Source organism: Cydia splendana, chromosome 12 (genome assembly GCF_910591565.1).
Source record: "Cydia splendana chromosome 12, ilCydSple1.2, whole genome shotgun sequence".
NCBI lineage: Eukaryota > Metazoa > Arthropoda > Insecta > Lepidoptera > Tortricidae > Cydia > Cydia splendana.
Genome location: NC_085971.1, coordinates 15,403,337 through 15,426,616, shown reverse-complemented (window position 1 = coordinate 15,426,616; position 23,280 = coordinate 15,403,337). Strand labels below are relative to the sequence as shown.

The following is a 23,280-nucleotide window of genomic DNA, read 5'->3' as shown; positions in this document are numbered from 1 at the left end:
TCAAAGTATCTTTTCACATAACAATATACTAATAAAGAATTTTTATTTATTTACTTACTTGCTATTAAAACATAAACTCCACAAATAATACATACTTAGTATTTTAAATAAAATGAGCCGAACACGTTAAAAAGTTATCGATGTATCGATAAAACCTAGTAGCAGTAAAAATCTTCTGGGCAGCACTAAAACCGCCATGTTTTGTTCCCGGATGACGTCACACTGGCACGCATTTTTCGTTGACGTTTCACTTCCATAGGTTTCATATTTCAGTGGTCAGTGTTGCTGATGGAAGAATTTTTCTATATTTATTTTTGTGACGCGAACGAACAAAAGTAGTGAAGTGATTCAAAAAACACCAAAAGTTATGTCTTTATATTATTTAACTCAACACAGTTACAGTAAATCGTCCCTACGATTAAGCAATTTGATTATAAATTGAATTAACATTGAACGAATACCTGCACTTGCTACCTACCACAATGATTGAGACTTGTTCTAAGAAATGTATGCTTTTTGGGACAGTTTCTCTTGGAATGTAAGTGTTTATGCCTTTAAATTCAATTTAATAACAAAGCTTTCGTTTTACAACATAGGAATCTCGGAATAAGTGGTTGTTTAAATGGAAAATACTTGCTGACTTATGCAGTATATAATAGGCCTTTTCATCTGTGTCAGATATTTTAAGAAGCATCCTGGTGACGACACTTGCGTTCGTGGCTGTATAGTCCTATGCGAGTCCCGCGTCCACACAAGCGGCAGGTGCATGCTCCCCCAGATGGGCGGGGGTTGGAGGCCTGCTTGCGGCGCCTCTGTTATGCAATATTGCAATTATTTTTTGCTTTTAGCTTAACAATTGTTATATTGATTTTGGAGTCCCATTTGGCTGACTCACTGTCGGGCAGTCACAAGATGAAGAATAAGACATTTCCCACTGAGAACAATTCGACATGCTGGCAGCATCAAAAATATTCCATTATTAAGGAATGTCATCCCTGCTCAGGTAACTTTATGATTAAAATAAAATGTATCCAATTTCTTTGTCCAAAGTGTATTGTGTCTCACATTTCTCTTGATGAAAGAGTGAGACCCAATGACATTGAAGAAAAAAATTGGACCAGTGGAATACCACCCTAAGCCCTGTTATTCTGAGTAAGAGACTAGAGTATATCTCTTAACTCAGTGTGCGACTTGGCACAGTCCTCCTTTAACACTTACCACTGTAGTCTGTCATGGGCCACTCTTCTCCATTTTGGGCTCGCTGTTAGTGTAAGATTATCCTCCGTCCTCCCATCTTGTTAGAGGTCTTCTCTGACACCATTTGCAGTGCCTTAGATACCATATTATATTAAGATTTTGCTCCACTTTCCTCTCATCTACATTAATAGCATAGTAATGTTTATGACTGACACTACATCAATCATACAGCATACTACATATTTTCTTGCAATAATATACTTTTTACTAAGGGACACATGCTTTAGTAAGCAATTATTATTATTTAAGTTTAAAGTCATATCCATCCCAACTACCTATTTGGACTCAAAGTTTAAGAATATAAAAGATTAAACACAGTCATGCTAACCTAATCTGGTCCTTATTCCTATTCAACAGACTATAAGTAGGTGAAATACATATTTTTGTTCATAACCATAACTTAATTTCTTTTCCAGACTTTGAAATTAAAAGTAAGAGTATAGGTGTGTGTATACATACAAGCTTTAAGGAAATACTTAAATGTGCAAATGGAGAAACAGTCACCAGAAGGTAACATTGCTTCTTTATTAAAGCTATTTAAATGGATTATTAGCCGGGTCCATAAAGCAAGCATACATGCGAGGCAATTTCCTCTAAAGAAGCCAGTGTAAACGTGCCATGCTCGCGCCGCCTCAGATGAGGCACGTCTACACTGGCCGTTTTGTGCACAAGGAAATTGCGTCGCACGTATGCTCGCTCTGTGTGGACCCGGCTATTCAGTCACCCATTGACCATGAAAACTGTAAAGAGTTTGATACATCAGAATGCATTTTCAACTCTTTATACGAGATATAATAAATTGAAATAGTTTTAGTCAGATTTATTTTGTTATAAATGAGAAGACGATTTTCAACTACTATACTGCACTGCTAAGCCAAAGAGCGCGATCTCAAAAGGAAATTCATTGCTAACTTATACTTTAGTTTCTATTAGTTTGAGAGTTCCATTTTCAAAATCATTTGTTTTTGAGATAGCGCTATTCGGCTTAGGAGGGCAGTATATAAATGAAGTGTATATGCATTCAACCAAATAATAAACTACAAGTTTCCTTTCCAGCTGTGACAGAGTGGCTTATCTAGAAGAGAGGGCCTTTTGGAAATTTACAATTTGGTCTTTTGTGATTGGATCAGCATCCTCAATAGCAGTCATGTTACGGACCAGGGTCCTGAACTACAGGGCCAGACGGAAGGCCCGGATAGCCCTCAGTAACGGAGCTATATAACACACATGTAAATCTATATTTATTTGTATAAATAAAAATCATTAATCAGTCTACTAATATCTTTAATAACTCTGATATCACTTTGACATTCACACTATTACCCAACAATCTGTAGCACTGCTTTATTGATATGTTTTTTGGGAACTCATAGCTTATAGGAAAAGCCATGAGCTGTGATACTTCTTTTGGCGTAAAGAACCTTAATTTGAGGTCTTTTAAAGTACTAATAAAGTCAGGGCTGCCACCTTCATGAGAATGTGCCTCTTTGTAACATTTATCTACTGTTTCCGGACTCGCTTCTGTGAATACAGAACCAGTGCCTTCAACATAGTGTGTGTATGCTTTTGTGAAACAACATGACCTTCTGGAGTCTTTATAGCATATGTCAAAAATATAGGCCCTTTTTAGCAGCTTGTCAGGTACCAAGTACCTTTCTGGCACATTTTCTTCAATTACTTCACTAAGCAGAAATGGGTCATCGTAATTTTTTGGAAGTCTGGTCATCTGAAAAAAGCATATCAAACATTAGTTTAAAATGCTTTATTTGTTGATTTGAATTATTGACAGTAAATTAATTGAAAATCCTACTTACTATTTCATCCCTTCTTTTGAAATTCCAAGTTGATTTCCGCCTTGCTAAACAATAATACCTAAGTCTTGAATTGGGTACGCCCACAGTAGATGGACAAATAAGAAATTCTTGATACACAAAGTTACATTCCTGTAACTTCTTTATAAACAAATCTCTCACAGCGGAGCACTCAAACCCTTTTACATTCTCCATTAAGATATACTCTACACTATCCAACTCGCTCAGTATATCAAGTAAGTAAGTAAAAGATTTACTTCTTGGATCATTCTTGTCTAGAAACTTTCCATTTCTTGAAAAAGGTTGACATGGCGGAGACATAAGTATTATGTTTATATTCATCTTCTTTATTTCTTCTGGTTTGATTGCTTGGATATTTCGGGTCAGAAGATTAGTCTCGGGAAAGTTGTGTTTGTAGACTTCGTTAGCAACAGTATTTATATCAACTGCGGCGACTATCGTCCCTGGTAGACCAGAATCTGTAATGTTTACATGACACGTTAGCTAGGTAACCTCAGATGTTTATTGTAACTAATTTGTATTTAATTGAACTACCTTTCCAAGCACAATGCATGCCTCCGATACCGCTGTATAATTCTAATATCCTGTGAGTCATGTTTTAAAATTCATATATCAATAAAAGAAAGTAGAGCGTGTCTACAAAAAATAAAAACTGACAGACAAGACGTTCATGTCAGAGTGACAGACTGACAGATCAAGAGCGGCAATGTTGGCACTATGTGTTCTCTTTGATGTTGCCAGATAAAACTGAAAAAATCTATATTAAATGAAAAGTTTGGGTTGGTTTTTTTCCTGCATTTTAACCTGGGATATTGTAGTAGTCATTAAAAATAGAATAATGACAAACATATCACAGCAGACTTTCCCCATCAACGCTGGTACATTCTAGTACTAAAATAATCCTGCAAAGGCATTGTTCATAGTTAAAAATTGTTCTTAAAAGTAATATAAAACAGGTGCGTCGAGTTGCAATACAGTATTGTATTGCAACTCGACGCACCTGTTAAACTTAAAGCATTTTTACTACTTTTGTTTCCGTGCAAAATTCTTACAAGAAGTAACTATAAAAACTTGATATTATGGGAATTATCTGATAATGGCAACTCTATAATATATGGTTATGTTTGAGGTAATGTTTAAACCGTCATAAACTATCGCTTAGTGCCAATTGTGACTTAATATTTCATTAATTTATTTTGTTGGTTAACCTGTAAAATTAATGTTTTTAGTACGGTTCTTGTCTTGACGTTTGTTTTTGTTGCTGATTGAGAGTAAACGAATATTGTATTGTATTAAAAAAAATCAGTCATGGCGGATCCGAGGCTCGGGAAGGACGTGTCAAACGGAGTAGGAGATGAACATGCCGAATCGAAAGAGCATGTTTACCTTGAAGAAACATTCTATATTCTTTCGAAAAAAAATTCAGTGTTTCGCGTCCAACTTACGTCCAATGGGTTAACGTTAACAAAGGAAACAGATGGGAACTCGAAAGAGCAAACGATTCTGCTGCGCGACATCGTCGGTAGCAAGTGTATGAGGAGCAAAAGACGACGACCAGGAGCTGGATCCTGCGTGTGCAGTTTCGTTAGCCAGCAGCAGCTCAAGGTCGTCGAGGAAAACAGCGGTGACCTCGACGAGAACGATATCAGCGCGTACCTGTACATCTACGCCTATATTTTGAAACGGAGCCGCCGCACTATGAAAAGGGAGAGAACAACAATAACGTTGCGGTTCAGATCGTTTGATAAGTACGAAGATAATAACAAAGAGGCGCAGAAGTGGAGATCGACTATAAAGTGTCTGATAGCGGGTCAGCCGATCACTTATGTTCCGCCCGCGAATGATAAGAAACTGTTGATCTTGTTGAACCCTAAGTCGGGGCCGGGGAAAGCGCGGGAGCTGTTTCAGACGAAAGTGGCACCTATTCTGCAGGAGGGAGAGATTCCTTACGATCTCCACGTGACTAAATACGCCCAGTATGCCCGGGAGTTCGTCCGTACGAGGAATGTGTATGGTTGGCGCGGGATCGTGGCGGTTGGCGGCGATGGCGTGTTGTTCGAAATCATGAATGGAATGTTCGAGAGGCTGGACTGGCAGCAGGCTTTGGCTGAAGTACCACTCGCGATCCTGCCTTGCGGCTCTGGCAATGGACTGGCCAGGACTATTTGTCATTTATACAAGTAAGTACAACTTTAAACATATTGTTCATACAACCAAAAAAAAAATACATTTAGACTCTTCTGCATAAACAGGGAATCTTATAAGAATCCAATTGGATATAATATTCGACATAACTCTGTTTATTATTAGTATGAGTACTTTCACTTTTGCTGACAAAACTTATGTAAGAAGCAGCTGAGGTAAGACTGAACCAAAGTAAAAATATTTTATTGTAACCTAACATGTTTACCAGTGGTACTGGCTATAGCCATACTTGACATACAACTTTGAGTCTTGTGATTTGTTAGTATGTCCGTCTCCAAGGATACTATTGGCAAACATCTTAAGAAAATAGATAAATTATTATGAACTACCACAGAATATACATTATGCAGCTTTCAGATAGCCAGATAAACAACATAAAATACTATTAATATATCTATAATATGTATAGAAATCTCATGTTTACAGAGATAATAAGCATAGAATAAGGAAAAATAAAATTTTAAATAAAGGATTCGACAAGGAAAACAAAACATTAGCAAAAAACTGTTGATCTTACATAATTAGCTATTTGGATGTGGAAAACAATAATTGGTTTTTAACAATTTTAGCCATATGAAAGTAATATTTTAATTGAAAGTTGAAGTATTTCATTAATTTGTGTAATTAATAGGAGCATTCCATGAAATTGCCTACGGTTTGTCCCACACAAATGCGAATTTTCTGAAGATTTGCAGGTACAAGAGTTTCCTTTTCTATGATAAATGGTAAAAAATATGCACAGAAAAATAATCCCTTGCTCTTAAAGCCGAAAAAAAAGTTGCAAGACAGGAAATAAAATACGTTTGTACGGGATAGCCCGTGAAATGCTCCAATACAGTTCAGCCCAATAATATAAAAGTTATTGATTTGAAGGACAGGCAACTCTCATGTCTAATAAGATTACAAAACACATCAGAATTTGCTAATCTGCTCTGGTGTTGCGGGTGCCTGACTGCCTGTCCATTGGCAATGGTAATTGCTTACCATTAACCGATTTGTCTGCTTGTTTGCCTCCTGTATCATTGAATAAACCTCTTAGATATAATATAATGTCACTGGTACAGTTAGCAATCAAGCTCAAAATGATCAGAAATGTCTTGACACCAAGTTACATTGATCAAAATTTAACAAAAGGATAATTTTGAGTGTTATCGTAATAACATAGCAATCTATTGCACATTAAAAAAAACGAACACAATAATAACCTACCAATTTCCTTAAGTAGGTATTTATTATCACCAAGCATTTTCAATACAGTTGAACAGCCAGCCTTCAAGGTCATGGGAAACAACACATTTAGCGCTGATGTCAGTCACAAGACACATGAATATGCTGTTTGTTTCTTAATCTAAGCATATTTGCTATGTCAATTGAAATTATGCTAATCTGCTTAAACTGAGCTGGATTCTTAAGTGTTTTTTTAGGCCCAATTGACAGTTGAAAGGAATACTGCATAGATAATTAGGTTTTTTAATTTATTTCTATTATTACTTAACTGAACAACACATGTTGTTATTCATATAAGAAACTTGTCAATATCAATGAGAAATTTGGTGACAAACAACAACATTTTCAAAAACATATTTGAATTTTTTTATTACCTATTTTATTTAGAAATAGGAAACTTTACTGTAAAGTAGGAATATGTAATTTACATAAATTATTAATCCATATTGAGTATTGATTCAGCAGCATCTAGAAATTCAAGGACTGCAGAAGCATCAGCATAATGTTATAATTCAAAGAAAACTTGTATGCTCAACTCTGTTGTTGGCGTTGTAGTAGGTATACAGATCCTTACGAGAGACGGCACACCGCTTGCGTGACGTGTGCGTGTGCAGTCGCACACACATCCCGACATTTTAGCGCACGTGCACGTCACGCATACGCAAGCCGGTGTGCACGGGCCTTAAGTGTCATATGTATGAATCATGATTTGTGATCGTAATTTGACATACATAATAGGATTCATACCGTTTCGCTACCATCACATGGACGTAAGGTGAAAATTGTATTAACTATTCATTATTTTTTATTATACAATAGTTCTTGTAGTAACGAACGACCAAGCCACATATTTTGACTAAGGAGTAGAGTTTGTGAAGTTAGGGCTTGTAGAGTGAGAAGCTTGACTCTACAAGAGATCTGATAACTTTTTGTCAGTGCGAGCCTTATTGTTTTCTTCTTGGCAACATTTTACATGAAAATGTTTTTGGTGGGATTTCACTTCTTTTTGTAAGTTGCTTATGACAATCTTCCATCCCCTAATTTAAAGGGTTGCGTGTGATTTACTATTAAAAATCCTGAAATACGTACCGGGGGGCATCTTTTATACAATCTCCTTTTTATTGATTCCGCATACATTCCGCATACAAACTTCAACCCCCTTTTCCCCCTAACGCCCTTTTCCAGCCCCTTTTCACCCGTACGGGGTGATTTTGGGGTTGAACACTATTCTATATCCTTCCCCATAACAAAAACAATCTACATATCAAATTTCAACTACATCGGTTCAGCGGTTATTGGTTTCCCATACAAAATTCCACCCCCCGATTCATCCCCTTAGGGGCTAAAAATTTCAAGGCTTTGAATTTTTTTGTTGTTTGTGTACTAATACTATCTTACACGCCAAATTTCAGCTTCCTAGGACTTCAGGAAGTACCCTAGAGGTTTTGATGATCAACAGTGAGTGAGTGAGTGAGTCAGTGACGAAATCGGGGTTTTTTTAGACATGAATAAAATCTAAAGTAGAAGAGCTATGCAATTGAAAATTTTCATGCTTAATAAGTTCACTATTGACATCATATCCCGAGAAATTTGTTTATCTGGTATAATTCAAACCCAAGTTATGAGGGTTCAAAAAAACGACGAAGCGCTTCGAGAAAAGGTAGGTAGTGCCCTGCGCTTCGCTTTGCTCGTCTTGGCGGGGGCACTACTGTGCCCCCAGATCAGATCAGATCATGATTTGTGATCGTAAATTGACATACATAATAGGATTCATAGGTACCTAATCATTATACCTATCGTCAATATTCCCGTAATTGTAGAACCAAGTAACAGACCAAGTTCAAGGTTGCACAACAAAACATCATTAGTATCATTACCATCATCGTATCAGACATCATTGGAGCATTCCATGGAAATAAGAGTTTCCTTTTCTATGACAAATGGTCAAAAATATGCACAGAAAAATAATCCCTGCTTTAAATGCCGAAAAAAGTCGCAACACAGGAAATAAAAAGCGTTTGTACGGGACAGCCCGTGGAATGCTCCTATAAAACCCATTTACTGGATTCTTTAAAGAAGACAAAAATCCACTTGCAGCCCGTGGCATACTCCCGCTATCTTGACCAGATCCATCTTGTCATTCTTGCCCCCTTTTATCTCCGAAACTACTGTTGAAAAAAATACACAAAATAGTTGTTTACTTATAGATGACTTTGATCCGACCCGGCCCGATCTGACGACTTTGACCCGATCTGACGGGTTTTTTTAAAGACATTTCATTCACGTTCCACATACAAAATTACATTGTTAAAAATTGGGTAATGTACGGAACCCTTGGAACGCGAGTCCGACTCGCACTTGACCGGTTTTTTATTTTTGTAACTAGGCTCGCCATCAGATATACCGAAAGCCCTAAGGGCCCTAAGTAGGGATTGCAATCCGGTCTGGTTATGAATCCGGCCGGATCCGGCCGGATTTTGGCCTCAATCCGGCGGATCCGGCCGGATCCGGCCGGATTGGTATTGCGGATAAAAAATTCATCAAGTCACGTATTTTATTATATTTTTTAGCGTTATATGCGAAGTTAAGGATATTTTTATTGAATTAATAAAGCGGCTGTTTTGGGTAGAAAGCGGCGCACACCTTTCGACACCCTTGAGCCGCTCACACCGATGTTGCTCCTGGTCGTCTTCGCGACGGCAGTTTCAGGGGCCCATCTAGTCAGGGGCAAGTCACCGCCTGCCTCGATAACGTGTAAAACATTGTTATAGCAGGTGTCCGACCTCTCTACAACAGGCCAGTCTCATTGTCCACCCAAACTTCAATCTATAGACCGGTATACTGTTCACTTTTTCTACAATAGTCCCAATGCCTGCTGGGACCGGTTCATGGGTGTCTATTGTTGCACCTGTGAACGGGTTCCAGCAGGCGTCCTACATGACATTAAAGCTCTTCATGGGGCCTCTACGTGTTGAATCTATATCCCCACGCAAGCCTATCAAAAGACCGGGATTTATAGGCCCGTGAAATCCAAAATGGAGTACAAAATAACAATAAATATTATAGGACATTTTTACACAAATTTACTAAGCCCCACGGTAAGCTCAAGAAAGCTTGTGTTGTTGGTACTCAGACAACGATATATATAATATACAAATACTTAAATACATAGAAAACAACCATGACTCAGGAACAAAATTATCTGTGCTCATCACACAAATAAATGTCCTTACCGGGATTCGAACCCAGCATCTCGGCTTCACAGGCAGGGTCACTACCCACTAGGCCAGACCGGTCGTCAAAAAGTCAACATATATTCCTCTAATTACTTTTAATTCGACAAAACATTTAACTTAACTGCTGAAGTGCTGAATTAAGTTTTATAAATATTTATTCATAATATTTTAAATGCAGGTAATACTTATTATAACTGGGCTATACTGGTTTGTACAAAATAAAACGAAAAAACATGTACATTAAATTACAATGTAACAACACAATAAATTGAATATTAAACCAATCCAGTACTTACGGTGCACGGAAATCTCAACGCTACGACGACACATATTTCGTCGGCTAGAAGACTGGCGTCAACTAACAAACAAGTTCGTGTGTTGCTGTTTGCGAGCGAGAAAATTCGAATATTGGCGAGAACTTTTAAATTTTAGCAGTGTTTTAAGCTGTTATTTTATATTTTAGCGCTTTGATTCACTTTACCGGATCCGAGACCGGATCCGGTGAATTTTGCCGGATCCGGTATCTTGAAAAATGTGCCGGATCCGGCCGGATTACCGGATCCGCCGGACCGGATTGCAATCCCTAGCCCTAAGGCACTCAAAAGTAAAACCCATGCATGAAATGCGGTATTAAGCGGTAGGCTACTATAGAGTTGTAAGGAATGTAACAAAGGATGTTAGGTTTTAATGACTTTAGTATGTATACACATTGCATAGGTAGGTAGGTAGGTACATATTTTTCTTATCGCAGGAAATAGCGGCATGTATAAGTCTGACCTTCGATTAAGTATATTTCTCACAAATCCACAATTATTCTCTTTGATAAATGTGCCGTGGATCGCCTATCTCTGGCAATCTCTCACTTGTTATGGAGAGTGTCCAAGTCACACAAGCTGTTCTAGTTTCAGAATTAATAAGTGAAAAATGAAAAATCTTCTCGACTACGAGATTTTTTCGCACTTACGTAACATATATATCTCTTTATCTAATTATTAAAAAATGGAGCCTATGAAAAAAATACTTGACTCTAGTCAAAAAGGCTTGGCAGTTTTGAAGATACGGTGAAATATCTACTCACACACATTACAAGCAAAGCAAAGCCGCTGCGTTTCCACCAGAGATATACGACCATGCAGCCTTAGTCGTCGTACTCACAGCCTGGTAAAAATCACATAAGTATTCGGGGTATGTTCAGAAAAAAGTTTACTTGGTTTCTTCTCCTCAGAGTCACGAGGATAATTGATTTAAAAGAAGAAAAAAGTGTCCGATAGTTGTGTCTGTTTTGTGAAGATTTTCACTTACATTCTGTATGGAATGTCTGAAAAATGCCTCTTAAATTTTGTATGGAAATCAGGGACATATTTCTTCTTTTAAATCAATAGTCCTCGTGGGACTGAGTACCTAGTAATAATAACCGAAAAGTTGTTAGTTTTCGAAAAAGTAAATGGTACCCTTTTTTCTAAAACTCCTATCTACGTCGGTCCTTACTCGACCTTACCTAAGTAACAAATAAAAATCAGAGGCCACAACTATTTTTAAATGTCTGCACTTTATTCCCAAAAAATACACAGATTACGTCAACTGGCCGTGTTTTTTTTAAAATGACCGGTCAGTTAACAGTTTTATTATCCGTGAACAAGGTTTTTTGCATGTTTTTAAAGATACATGTCAAAGTCCAGACGCGACGCGACGATCAGATATGTTGAAGCTGAATGTTAGTACAAACAGCAACACTCCTAACTGTACATGGGTGGACCTTATTACAAAAGGCATAAGGTCCACCCATGTACAGTTAACAGTGTGGGTGATGGTACATATGTAAATAGTAACTCGTAAATATGTTGATTTTATTCATATTTGTATTACTTTGTAGTACTATCTATTACCATCTTGCTAGACAATCGGTTCTTATCTACTGCGTTGCGGTGCTTAAAAACAATAATGAAATGACGCGTAGTAATTAACATTTAGAACAAATTCACGAGGCCTGGCGCAAAATAATATTGACACATGAGTTCAAATATTCTGCGAGCCCCCATGAATGACCATGCCGGTGACATAATCGTAGTACTTTGTAAGAAGCTTGACGTAAGAAGAAATGCTCATATGATGTAAACAAACCAATTTATCATTGTTTTTCTACATAAGTACACTTATTTAACGTCCGATTGTTTACTACTTAAGAGCCAACGGGAGTGGTCATTTCTCCATACAAACGTACTCCTCGTTTTCCTCCGTGGTTTTTGAAGCTAGAGCAATGATTTTTTCAACACAGATTAATATTGTCAATATCTGTGTCGGACCGTTTTGCTTTTTTTGATATTTTTGTTTTTTAAGGCGCTAGAGCCCTTCAAAAATGGCCAAAATGGCCTAATTGACTATGCCGCAATGAGAGGCGTGTCAGGCGTGGCATTCAAAACTGATATCAATTAGCCAAAAAAGCAAAACGGTCCGACACAGATAATTTCATAATCATTTAGATTTCCAAATTTGTTTACGATTGGTTAAGTTTTGGAGGAGGAAACAGAGGAGTACGAAACCTCGATTTTTGAGATTTTTACGCAGGATTTTTCGCCTTGTCCTTATCGCACTACTTTTAGGTGCCGCTTCCGTTAGCGAGACGGGTATATTTACCTAAAATATTTAAAACTCAGCTCCTGTTTCGTCTTAATCTAAACTAGCTCGAGTTACGGTGTCGCTATTAGGCACACGGTCAATTCGATAATCTTAGTTAATTACGAAATTAAAATATTTCTTCGCTCTGTTGTTCACCTTTTGTTTAAGTTAATCCTATCTAAATAAGTCCCGCGTGATAAGTTAATCTTATCGTGCGACTTGGCAAGTGGCAGTAAAGGATATTGACTCGATTGAAAGTTACAATACGTTATCAGTATTAACCGATAAGAGCTATAATTACTACGCTCGGCGTAATTATCATGTGATTTTAGAGAGCATATCAGCGTGAATACTGCGTTTTCATGATTTAGATCGGAATATATAATAGTAAGTGAACACACATAATATCAAAGCATTAAAGTGCATTTTTGAAAAATAGTACTTACGACCTTGTATGTTAATGAATGTTCATAGTTCCAGCTAGGGTTGCCAACTTTTTTTTGGTGGAATATAGTATTTTCCAGAATAAGGCATCAAAAATATAGTACATTTAAAAAAATATATAGTACTTTTAGATAAAATACTAAACATACGTTTAATCGGAAATATAGTATTTTAGCGTACTATATATTATATAGTATTTTTCCAAAAGTATATAGTACAGAGAGCCAAAATATAGTACAATACTATATAATATAGTACGGTTGGCAACCCTAGTTCCAGCTAAGAATAAATAATAGTACTAGGTACAGAAGACTCACTCTCTAACAAAACGCGTCTGTTACGATCAGGACAGATATGGCCGCTAGGTGGCGACAGCGCCACGCGCGGCTTATGGCTAGCCACCAAAGTTGGTGTGGAACGGATGTACTTTTAGCTACCTGTAGCAAAGCGACGAAATCGCGGAGTGAGCCACGCCTGGTTCCAGTACCTACTCGTGTCTATTTAAAGTTTTAAACCACTTCGAAGATATTCATGATACCTCCTTTCATGGCTCCTCTACACGATGGGCCAGCGCCGGCCACTCCAAGGGACGCAGCCATGTGGTAGAATGAGATAGCAATATCACTTGCTCCCTCTAACGCATGAATGCGTCCCTTGGAGTGGCCGGCGCTGGCCCATCGTGTAGAGGAGCCATTGGGCTAGGAATAATGCTGCGTATACATAGTTAGTTGGGATGGATCTAGGGTTGCCAGATCGAAAGGCGCTATTATCGGGAAATAATATCTATTTTTCGGGATTTTGGGACTTAAGTCGGGAAAAAAAAACATTCCAATTAAAGTAATTGTATTAAAAACAACGATATTTTACATTATTGGCACTACGTCAGCTGCTCTGCCCATCAGCCCATAGAGGTTTTTATATAAAAATAGTATAAATTATTTGAGAACATGAACAAACAAAAAAAATGTGGCGGCAAAAAGTGACAGTTCGGAACTTACAATTATTGTTTTATAATGTGAAGCTGTTTTCGGGACAGTTTTCCCTTTGTCGGGAATCGGGAACACATGCTAAAAATCGGGAGAATCCCGCCAAATCCCGACCGTCTGGCAACCCTAGATCGACCCAATTGGTTGACCGTACTTTAAATTCACGCAATGCAAAGTATAATATATTGGTTATTATCATGCACGTGATATATGATTACATGTGAAACCGAGGCGAATGAATTATTAAAGGTATAAGATTTGACGCAGAAAGCGTTGATATTGCATGAGGGATTGAATAACACCACAGTTATATCAAGCTAGATATTAATGATCAGGACACGCGGCAGCGTGTCAAGCCAAGTTCAAGCAAAGGAACTGGCTAGCCAGCGCCGAGTGTATCTTTACACGAACCACTTGGTGCCACTTTTGACCCTTCTATAACTCAAAACATATTTAACGTAAACACATAAAACTACGTGTGTTTAATTATATCCATAAGGACATCTAGAAGCCTAAATTTCATGAAGCTAGCTCAAACGGTTATAAAGATATGAAGGTCAAAAAGTCGTAAATTTTGGGACTGACTGACTGACTTATAGTACCTAAACCTCACCTACTTCCAGATGACCTAGAAGGATGAAATTTGGAATCCAGCTCGGTTATTGTGTGTAAGCGTAGGAAAAAATCTAAAAATAAAAAAAAGTTAAAAAATAGGGGGGGTCCCCATACAAAAAAACCATTTTTTATTTGACTGACATATAAGTACCTAAACCTAACCTACTTCCAGATGACCTAGAAGGATGAAATTTGGAATCCAGCTCGGTTATTGTGTCTAAGCGTAGGAAAAAATCTAAAAATAAAAATAAGTTAAAAAATAGGGGGGGTCCCCATACAAAAAAATATTTTTTAATTGTAGCGTTGGAACCGTTACAAGCAGATATTTGAAACTATCCCAATATATGTATTATTATATTTGCTATATAAAAGAAATATAAAAATAAAGTTAAGTCAAAAAATAAGTGGTGTCCCCATACAAAAAACTTGTAATACGCGCTAAACGACCGGCCAACGGTGTGTCGTTGGCGGCGCGCGGCACCACATAATTAATACAAAGAACAGAAGTGAAAAAACATGCGGCGGAAACACAAGAAAAAACATTAAATCTCAATACCTGCCTTGTTTTCTTTACAAAAAGTATTGATATCCCATCAAAAACATAAATGTAAAAAAGGAGAGCCAAGTTCAATACAAAAATTATGCTTGGCTGTGGGGTTCGCCGCAAAAAGAATGGAGATCTAAATGAGTGCCAAGTTCTATGCAAAATCCAAATATGTATTTATAAGAACAAAATAACATTATAAACAAGTATTAAACTCTATTTCTTTGCTTTATTGGATACCTATAACAATTGCTGTTATTTAAAAAAAATGTGAGATCTTAAAGTAGGTTAGATTTGGCTTGGCTAGTTTTTATCAGAATTACAATATATATATATATATATATATATGTTGAATAACTTTATAAAATAACTGATGTAATGAAAACTGGCCAAGTCAAATCTAACCTGCTTTAAGATCTCACATTTTTTTTAAATAACAGCAATTGTTATAGGTATCCAATAAAGCAAAGAAATAGAGTTTAATACTTGTTTATAATGTTATTTTGTTCTTATAAATACATATTTGGATTTTGCATAGAACTTGGCACTCATTTAGATCTCCATTCTTTTTGCGGCGAACCCCACAGCCAAGCATAATTTTTGTATTGAACTTGGCTCTCCTTTTTTACATTTATGTTTTTGATGGGATATAATGATACACGTAGACTCTTTATTGTACGTTATGTTTGCATAGCAAAGACCTTTTAGTTTTTTTAAATGACCTGTCGAGGTTGACCTAACTACTCGACCTTCATCAAGTCATGAATCGCGATATGAATGGCAAAACAAAAAATAACATCATTGAGTAAAATAAAACCTCTGCCCCGGCCGCCAACCAATGCTATGCACTCTTTGCAGCGACTCCAATCCGTGAATCCGCTGCTAGTGTCCGACCGAAGTGTCGGTTTTGGCATAAAAATCTCGTTTCGGCCGAATGTTTGGTTTCCACCAAAAAACTGCCGAACCTTTAGCCGAGTATTTTCGGTTTCGGAGTCTGATACATTGCAGTATCAAAAAATGTATCTCTCCATGAGCGAATATCGTCATATCAGGTTTTAAAATATTTTGCGACTTAGCTAAATATAGCTATCATTTTGAAATATTTTATTTTGTAATCATTGCCGTTATGTTATACTTATAATTATTTACCACGTCTAAGCTAAGGTTGAATATTTATACGGGTGTAGTTTTTTAGGTGATACAAGATTGTATAATATACGCGAGTATACTCGTTACTGTAAGCAACTTTTGTTATGAGAGCAACCAAGAAATCGAAAAAAAACATTGTGTTCCATACTAAAGTTCAATTCGACAATAGGGTTGATAAATATAAATAAGCAATTTTGAGAGAGATTCATAAGACATAGGTACGATAGGCTTAAAAGTAAAACGTGTTATTTATGGCATGCGCGACTAAAGGTTAACCAGCTTTGAACAATATTTATTAGCTATGGGCCATATAAATGCAATCAAATGCGTCGTAAATGCAGCTATCAATGCGTGCAAATTGAAAATAATTGCCGATGTTACCATGTTTAATTACAACAGAGGTAAGTCAAATAAGTCAATTCCGTAATCTTATTGAATTTTTATCTTATCAAATAAATGTTATACTCGTATCTTCGGAATCCTTAATGAATGAGGATATCCGTCTGAGCAGCTTGTTTTGATGAAGATACTATTTTCTATGGTAGAGGAGCCCAAGAGGGGATTTTTGCAAGGCTCGGAACGGAACCGGTTTTTTCTTCATACAAAAAATACCGGTATTATTACTTTCTTTTTCGTTCTTTGGTTTATTATTTCATTTTTAGGGTTCCGTACCTCAAAAGGAAAAAACGGAACCCTTATAGGATCACTCGTGCGTCTGTCTGTCTGTCTGTCTGTCTGTCTGTCTGTCTGTCTGTCTGTCCGTCTGTCACAGCCGATTTTCTCCGGAACTACTGGACCAATCAAGTTGAAATTTGGTACACATATGTAAGTTTGTGACCCAAATACGGACATGTAACGTAAACAAATGAATTTTAAACATGGGGGCCACTTTTGGGGGGTAAATGAAAAAATGAAAAAATTTAATTTTTCAAACTATATCATGTTACATATTAAATGAAAGAGCTTATTGTGAGGATCTCAAATATATTTTTTTTATAATTTTCGAATAAACAGTTTAGAAGTTATTCAAGAAAATAGGCAAAAAATGACCATTCCCCCCCCCTTATCTCCGAAACTACTAAGTCTTAAATTAAAAAAAAAATACATAAAATAGGTCTATACCTATAGATGACAGGAAAACCTATTAGAAATGTACAGTCGAGCGTGAGTCGGACTTAATTACAGTTTTTGATCCGACCCCTACGGATTTTTTAAAGAGATTTCACTCACGTTTCACATAAAAAATACATTGTTAACAGTGCCGGATTACTTAGAGTAGTAGTTTTCTTAGAGTAATTGGTGATAATTTTCTGATAAGATAATCATTTTAAATATTTAAAATGATTATCTTACCTACTTACGAGTAATTGTAAGGTCAAATTAAAAATAATGTTTTAAAAAAAATGTTAAATTGAGAGCTAGCTCAAAGTTTTTTGTACTCGTCGACTTTAATGGTTGAATTAATAAAGACTTTGTAATAGTGTCCGACCGAAGGTTCGGTTTCGGTTTCGGTTTCGGCCAGTTTCGGCCAAAAAATCATGTTTCGGCTGTAGTTTCGGTTTCGGCCAAAAAACGGCCGAACCTTTCGGCCGGGCCGAAACTTACGAAATGTTACTTCGTACTATGAAACTAAACTATGTGACAAAGACCAAAAGTTGGGGAATAAGTAGGACAACAATATTAATATGTACCTACATATACTGATTCATGTATAGGTACAGAAATTAATTGGTTTATTATAAAACACAATTCCACTAATGAGGGCGCCACTAGACGGTCGACGCAGTCTTAAGAGGCTGTTAATACCTATAACGCGCGCACTGTCTAATTGTATCGGAGTAAATGAGATAGCACTGTCGCATGTTACTGGGCCTGGGCAAAGGAATAATAAGAAAACTCATCATCTTCCTCGCGTAATCCCGGAATTTTTGCCACGGCTCATGGGAGCCTGGAGTCCAATTGACAACTAATCCCAAGAATTTGCGTAGGCACTAGTTTTTACGAATGCGACTGCCATCAGACGGACCTTCGAACCCAGAGAGTAAACTAGGCCTTATCGGGACTAGACCGGCTTCCTCACGATGTTTTTCCTTCACCGAAAAGCAGATAGTAAATATCAAATGATATTTCGTATACCTATAAGTTCCGAAAAACTCATTGGTACGAGCCGGGGTTTGTACCTGCGACCTTCGGATTGAAAGTCGCACGCTCTTACCGCTAGGCCACCAGCGCTCAAGGAAATATCTCGCTTTTTAATACAAATGGACATTGGTTGGAGTCTGTGCTCAACTACTTATCCTGAAGCCCGAAGGACGGCTTTGACTTCGCATGAAAGTTCGCCTCACTGGGGCACTTCGGACGTTTAGGCCCAGGTGAAGGTCGGTACCCGGCCTTGCGATATTGTCAACAAAAAATTCGCGCTCGCTGCGCTCGCGTTTTTGGTTGACACTGTATCTACATGTTGGCTTGACTGGTAAATGAATGCAACTAGTGCAAATGTTATTTATACGTCATAATTTCATAGAAGTTTTGACGTTTAAAATAACACTTGCACTGCGTGTGTTATCAAAATCGTTGCAGAATTATCTTGGTCTAACTCTAGTAATTTTCTTAAAAAACTGCTTAAGTAACATCAATTTCAAGGACATTGGGTGTTGACAGCCCCATAATATGTGTGTAAAAGCGGTTTTACGACATTTTTCAACGATTTTAAGAAGTCTACAAAAGGTTCGGTTTCGGTTTCGGCCGAAACTAGAGCCAAAGCCGAACATTCGGTTTCGGTTTCGGCAAAAAAACATGTTTCGGTCGGACACTACTTTGTAACCAATAAGCAAAACAAGCACGTGCTTACGGCACCACGTTCAGGGGGGGCATCAAAATGCCAGGTTGAAAAAGGTGAACAAATTTTAAAATTAGGGACAGACACATCGTTTTTACCACACGATTTTTTTAGCTGTCCAAAAGCTAATTTGCAAAAATAATGGCGCGTAATTCTTTGGGAAACAATCGGTCGCAGTCTGCTGTCTAGAGTCGTGATTACATGCATAGATTCGATTTCAACCCACTCTTTTGCGGTTCGGCGTTAGGTCTTATGCGAGGCCTTCTGCCTTACGGCAAAGTTGATCTTCTGCCTTAATTACACTTGGGCGTGGATCCAAATCCAAGCTTTCCTCTTTCGCAGCTGGGCCTACTGCCTTTCTCACACTTCGCCAATTCAATTCCAAGCTCTGCTTTCTTGCATATTTTATGCATGAAAACAACCTCGCTGAGACCCTTAAATATCGAGCCCTATGCGAAGCTAGGCTGATAGAAAACTGTCCCATCCCTTCTCTGTATGAAATCCTGGATTCGCGCCTGGTTGGGACTAAAACTAAAATTGCGTTTTTATATCGAAAAATTTTCGTGCTCGCTTCGCTCGCGTTTTCAATAACTTTATAAGGTATGATAAAGGTGACATTCGGGTGGCGACTGCAGCAACATTACTCTGTTGCAACGTTACTGCTGCAGTACTGTCAACTTCCGTGATAAAATGATGTGACTGATTTCCATACTAAAAGTAAAAATGTACAACTGTCTATCATATTGCGTTTTTATATCGAAAAATTTTAGCGCTCGCTTCGCTCGCGTTTTTATTACTTTCTAAGCTATGATAAAGGTGACATTCGGGTGGCGACTGCAACAGCATTATAGGTACTCTGTTGCAACATTACTGCTGCGGCACTGTCAATTTTCGTGATAAAATGATGTGACTGATTTCCATTCTCAGCTGTAATGCGGCAATGAACTTCTCTCAATTTACCAAAAAATCAATGTAATCTTGATGACCCTAGGGAGAGGGGGCACCTAGAAATGCTTAGGGCATCAAAATATCTTAATCCGGCACTGATTGTTAAAAATTGTGTAATATACGGAACCCTTGGAACGCGAGTCCGACTCGCACTTGGCCGGTTTTTAATGGGACAATCTAATAATACGAAGTTGTTACCTAAATACATCATTCAGTCCCACGTAAAGACCATAAAATAATTAAAAATATTGGGCTATTTTGGGATTTACAAAAAAACCGGTTCCGAGCTTTGGATTTTTGTAGTTACTCGTGCGTGTCAGATTAAGATATGAATGATATCTTGCTACCCGTGGAGTGTACATTTACCACTTTTAGCCGTCTATCGAAAATACCAATATTGCTTTCTAGACGTTCCGTTACATAATCTTAAATATTAGAGATGCACCGGATATTTGGTTACTTTCCGGCCGGATACCGGATAGTGGGCTACTATCCGGCCGGATACCGGATGGTAACATTGCTTGATTTCGGAGTAAACTAATTGGATTTAAGAAACAGTCTTGATCATAATCGTACTTGTTTATTATTTTAAAACAATTTAAACATTCCACTGACTTGCACGCGCACTCATTTCGAACCTACAAATGTGTCCGCGCGAACATTCACTAGGAAACAGGTCAAACCTGCAGAACCTGAAAAACCGAAATGTAGGTATAGTTCCGCTGGCCAAATATTCGGCGGCCGGTATCCGGCCAAAACAACTATCCGTTGCATCTCTCTTAAATATACATTTGGGTTCCGGCGATTTTAGTTTAGAATACGAAACGATTGTGAACGTCATTCAGGTTTGTCGCTACTATTTTCCATTTCAAATTTCGTGCTGGCCTATTTATCTTCTGACGTGGCGCCACACTATTTCGCCGTGAATCTAATACAATCTAACTTGCTTTTACTTATAGTGCTTCAACGCTTTAGTGTCCTAGTTTTTTTAACCCATCAAGGCAGAAGCGATATAGCGACCACAATAACTTGGCTATAACCGCGAAAATCGAAGTTCGCAAATTGCGCGCATCTTTCTCTGTCACTCTAATTACGCCTTCATTGGATTAAAAGAAAAAAAATCGGTTTTCGCGGTAGCCCCTCTGAACTCATTGACACATGTAACTATGTCACTATTATGTATACCACTATTATTTGGTCGTTGTCTGTAATGACTAATATCTGTTTATAAGGGGCCCCGTCCCCCTATCCTGTGCCCTCCTGAACTATGATTGCGCGTTCTCGTCACTTCCATGGAGTTTTCCATTGCCAATGTTTATACCTAGTATCTATTATTCATTTTAGAGATTTAAATGTTTTAATAAGAAATTGTATTAAGTTTAAGGAGCATTCCTCGAATTTTCATATACCACTGTTTTGTACGTCGAATTACAATTTGTAATTCGACGACGCATGATGTTTATTGGAATTGGAACTTGGAAGTCAACGGCACGTGGGCATGAATGCATGGCGACATTGGCGACGGTATTTGCATTTAGGTTTGATGATAAAATATTTATATAGAACTTATTTATAGTTTAAAAATTGTACCATCGTCCACAATGTTAAATATCCACCGATGATCAGTTAAGAATTTTGCTGTTATTCGACAAAAGTGGTTATTTAGAAAGGGGAAAGCAAATTGCAAAGGAGCCATAGGTTTCGTCAATCCTCACCCTCAGTAGAATATTGCCAATAATTCCCATCCCTTTAAAACAATGTCAATTGTTAATGAACCAATCAATTACTCGGTCGCAATATAATGACGCAATAATGATGGCCATTGACATTACCATAGACAAGTATAGTAAAGATTAATAATATATAAAAAGTTGCGTTTTTCACCATTGTTGATTGATTTTCCATGGCGCTTAATCTATTGCTACATTTTTTTTCATTCGGATTCTACGAAACGATCAGAGGGCTTACCGCGAACACCGAAATTCGCAAATTTCGAGCATCGTTCCCTTTTACTCCAATTCAGGCGTAATTAGACTGACAGAGATAGTTTCTCGAAATTTACGAACTTCGATTTTCGCGGTTATAGCCCAGAGGACTTAATCCCCGATGTCAATTTAAAAAAAAAAGGATACATAACTCACACTTGATAAATATTGCGAATTATATTATCTCTGTAACTTTCGTTCCGTGGTTTGGGTATTCCTCATTCAGACGAAACAGGAGCTGAGTTTTAAATATTTTAGGTAAATATACCCGTCTCGCTAACGGAAGCGGCACCTAAAAGTAGTGCGATAAGGACAAGGCGAAAAATCCTGCGTAAAAATCTCAAAAATCGAGGTTTCGTACTCCTCTGTTTCCTCCTCCAAAACGTAACCATTCGTAACCAAATTTGGAAATCTAAATGATTATGAAATTATCTGTGTCGGACCGTTTTGCTTTTTTGGCTAATTGATATCAGTTTTGAATGCCACGCCTCTCATTGCGGCATAGTCAATTAGGCCATTTTGGGCATTTTTGAAGGGCTCTAGCGCCTTAAAAAACAAAAATATCAAAAAAAAGCAAAACGGCCCGACACAGATATTGACAATATTAATCTGTGTTGAAAAAATCATTGCTCTAGCTTCAAAAACCACGGAGGAAAACGAGGAGTACGTTTGTATGGAGAAATGACCACTCCCGTTGGCTCTTAAAAGCTACACGGAAAGCTAGATAAAAGAAAAACAACTTATTTGTTTGCGTAACATAATACTTAAATACTGGATTCGTGCTTAATTACTGTACTGTGTTCGGGTTCATACCTTTTATCAAAATACATTACTGTTTCTGACATTGCGTAACACGGAGGCGCCGGCTTTCATAATCTATCAAGACCTTAAATTAACAACTGATAATATACTACGGTTATTAGATATTATTATAATACGTTTGGTTCTGATTATGATTTATGTTAGAATGCACATCCGGCTCTAAATACTATTTTTTTGGCAAAGCTAGCATCAATTAAGATTTAAGATAATTAATAAATCATTTAATAATGGAATCATCACCCTTAATCAGACACGACTCTGATTTGCCATGACTTTGATTGTCTGATGGCAAGGACGGTTAAGTATGGTACTTATATACAGTGTGGAAAGATATGTCGGGCCCTGGAGGGAAACTACCTTAAATCCTTAAGTTGGCTCATTTTACTTAAAGGAGACATTCCTTTATTTTTAAAAAGAAACAAAACTGCATTCAAAGATTTTTTGAATTCGCTTGTCTCGACCGGGAATCGAACCGAGTAAAACTTCCAAAAAATAAACACTCGCTATTTTTTTCTACTAAGTAGTCGATACAGTTAATGTTAATGATAATATTTCTCCAAGAAACATTAGGTCTT

At 37.4% G+C, this 23,280-nt stretch overlaps 3 protein-coding genes across 3 annotated transcripts in view; 2 read left to right on the top strand and 1 right to left on the bottom strand.

The window, feature by feature from the left end:
* Positions 1–303: 303 nt before the first annotated feature.
* LOC134795607 (protein JTB) lies at positions 304–2,532 on the top strand. The gene is made up of 4 exons (XM_063767507.1): positions 304–538; positions 849–1,003; positions 1,674–1,767; positions 2,314–2,532. The coding sequence occupies exons 1-4, from the start codon at positions 483–485 to the stop codon at positions 2,477–2,479; spliced, it is 471 nt and encodes a 156-aa protein (XP_063623577.1). The 5' UTR covers positions 304–482; the 3' UTR covers positions 2,480–2,532.
* On the bottom strand, positions 2,525–3,766 carry LOC134795606 (tRNA (cytosine(38)-C(5))-methyltransferase). Its single transcript, XM_063767505.1, has 3 exons — positions 3,624–3,766; positions 3,072–3,547; positions 2,525–2,983 (listed from the first exon to the last, which is right to left on the bottom strand). Exons 1-3 carry the CDS (start codon positions 3,682–3,684, stop codon positions 2,525–2,527), a joined length of 996 nt encoding a protein of 331 aa, XP_063623575.1. The 5' UTR covers positions 3,685–3,766.
* Positions 3,767–4,376: 610 nt separating this feature from the next.
* Positions 4,377–23,280, top strand: part of LOC134795664 (sphingosine kinase 1-like) — a 30,860-nt gene continuing 11,956 nt past the window's right edge. Inside the window, exon 1 of the mRNA XM_063767580.1 lies at positions 4,377–5,269. Within this exon, the coding sequence (XP_063623650.1) occupies positions 4,398–5,269 (872 nt within the window). The 5' untranslated portion in view covers positions 4,377–4,397. The remainder of the gene's footprint in view (positions 5,270–23,280) is intronic.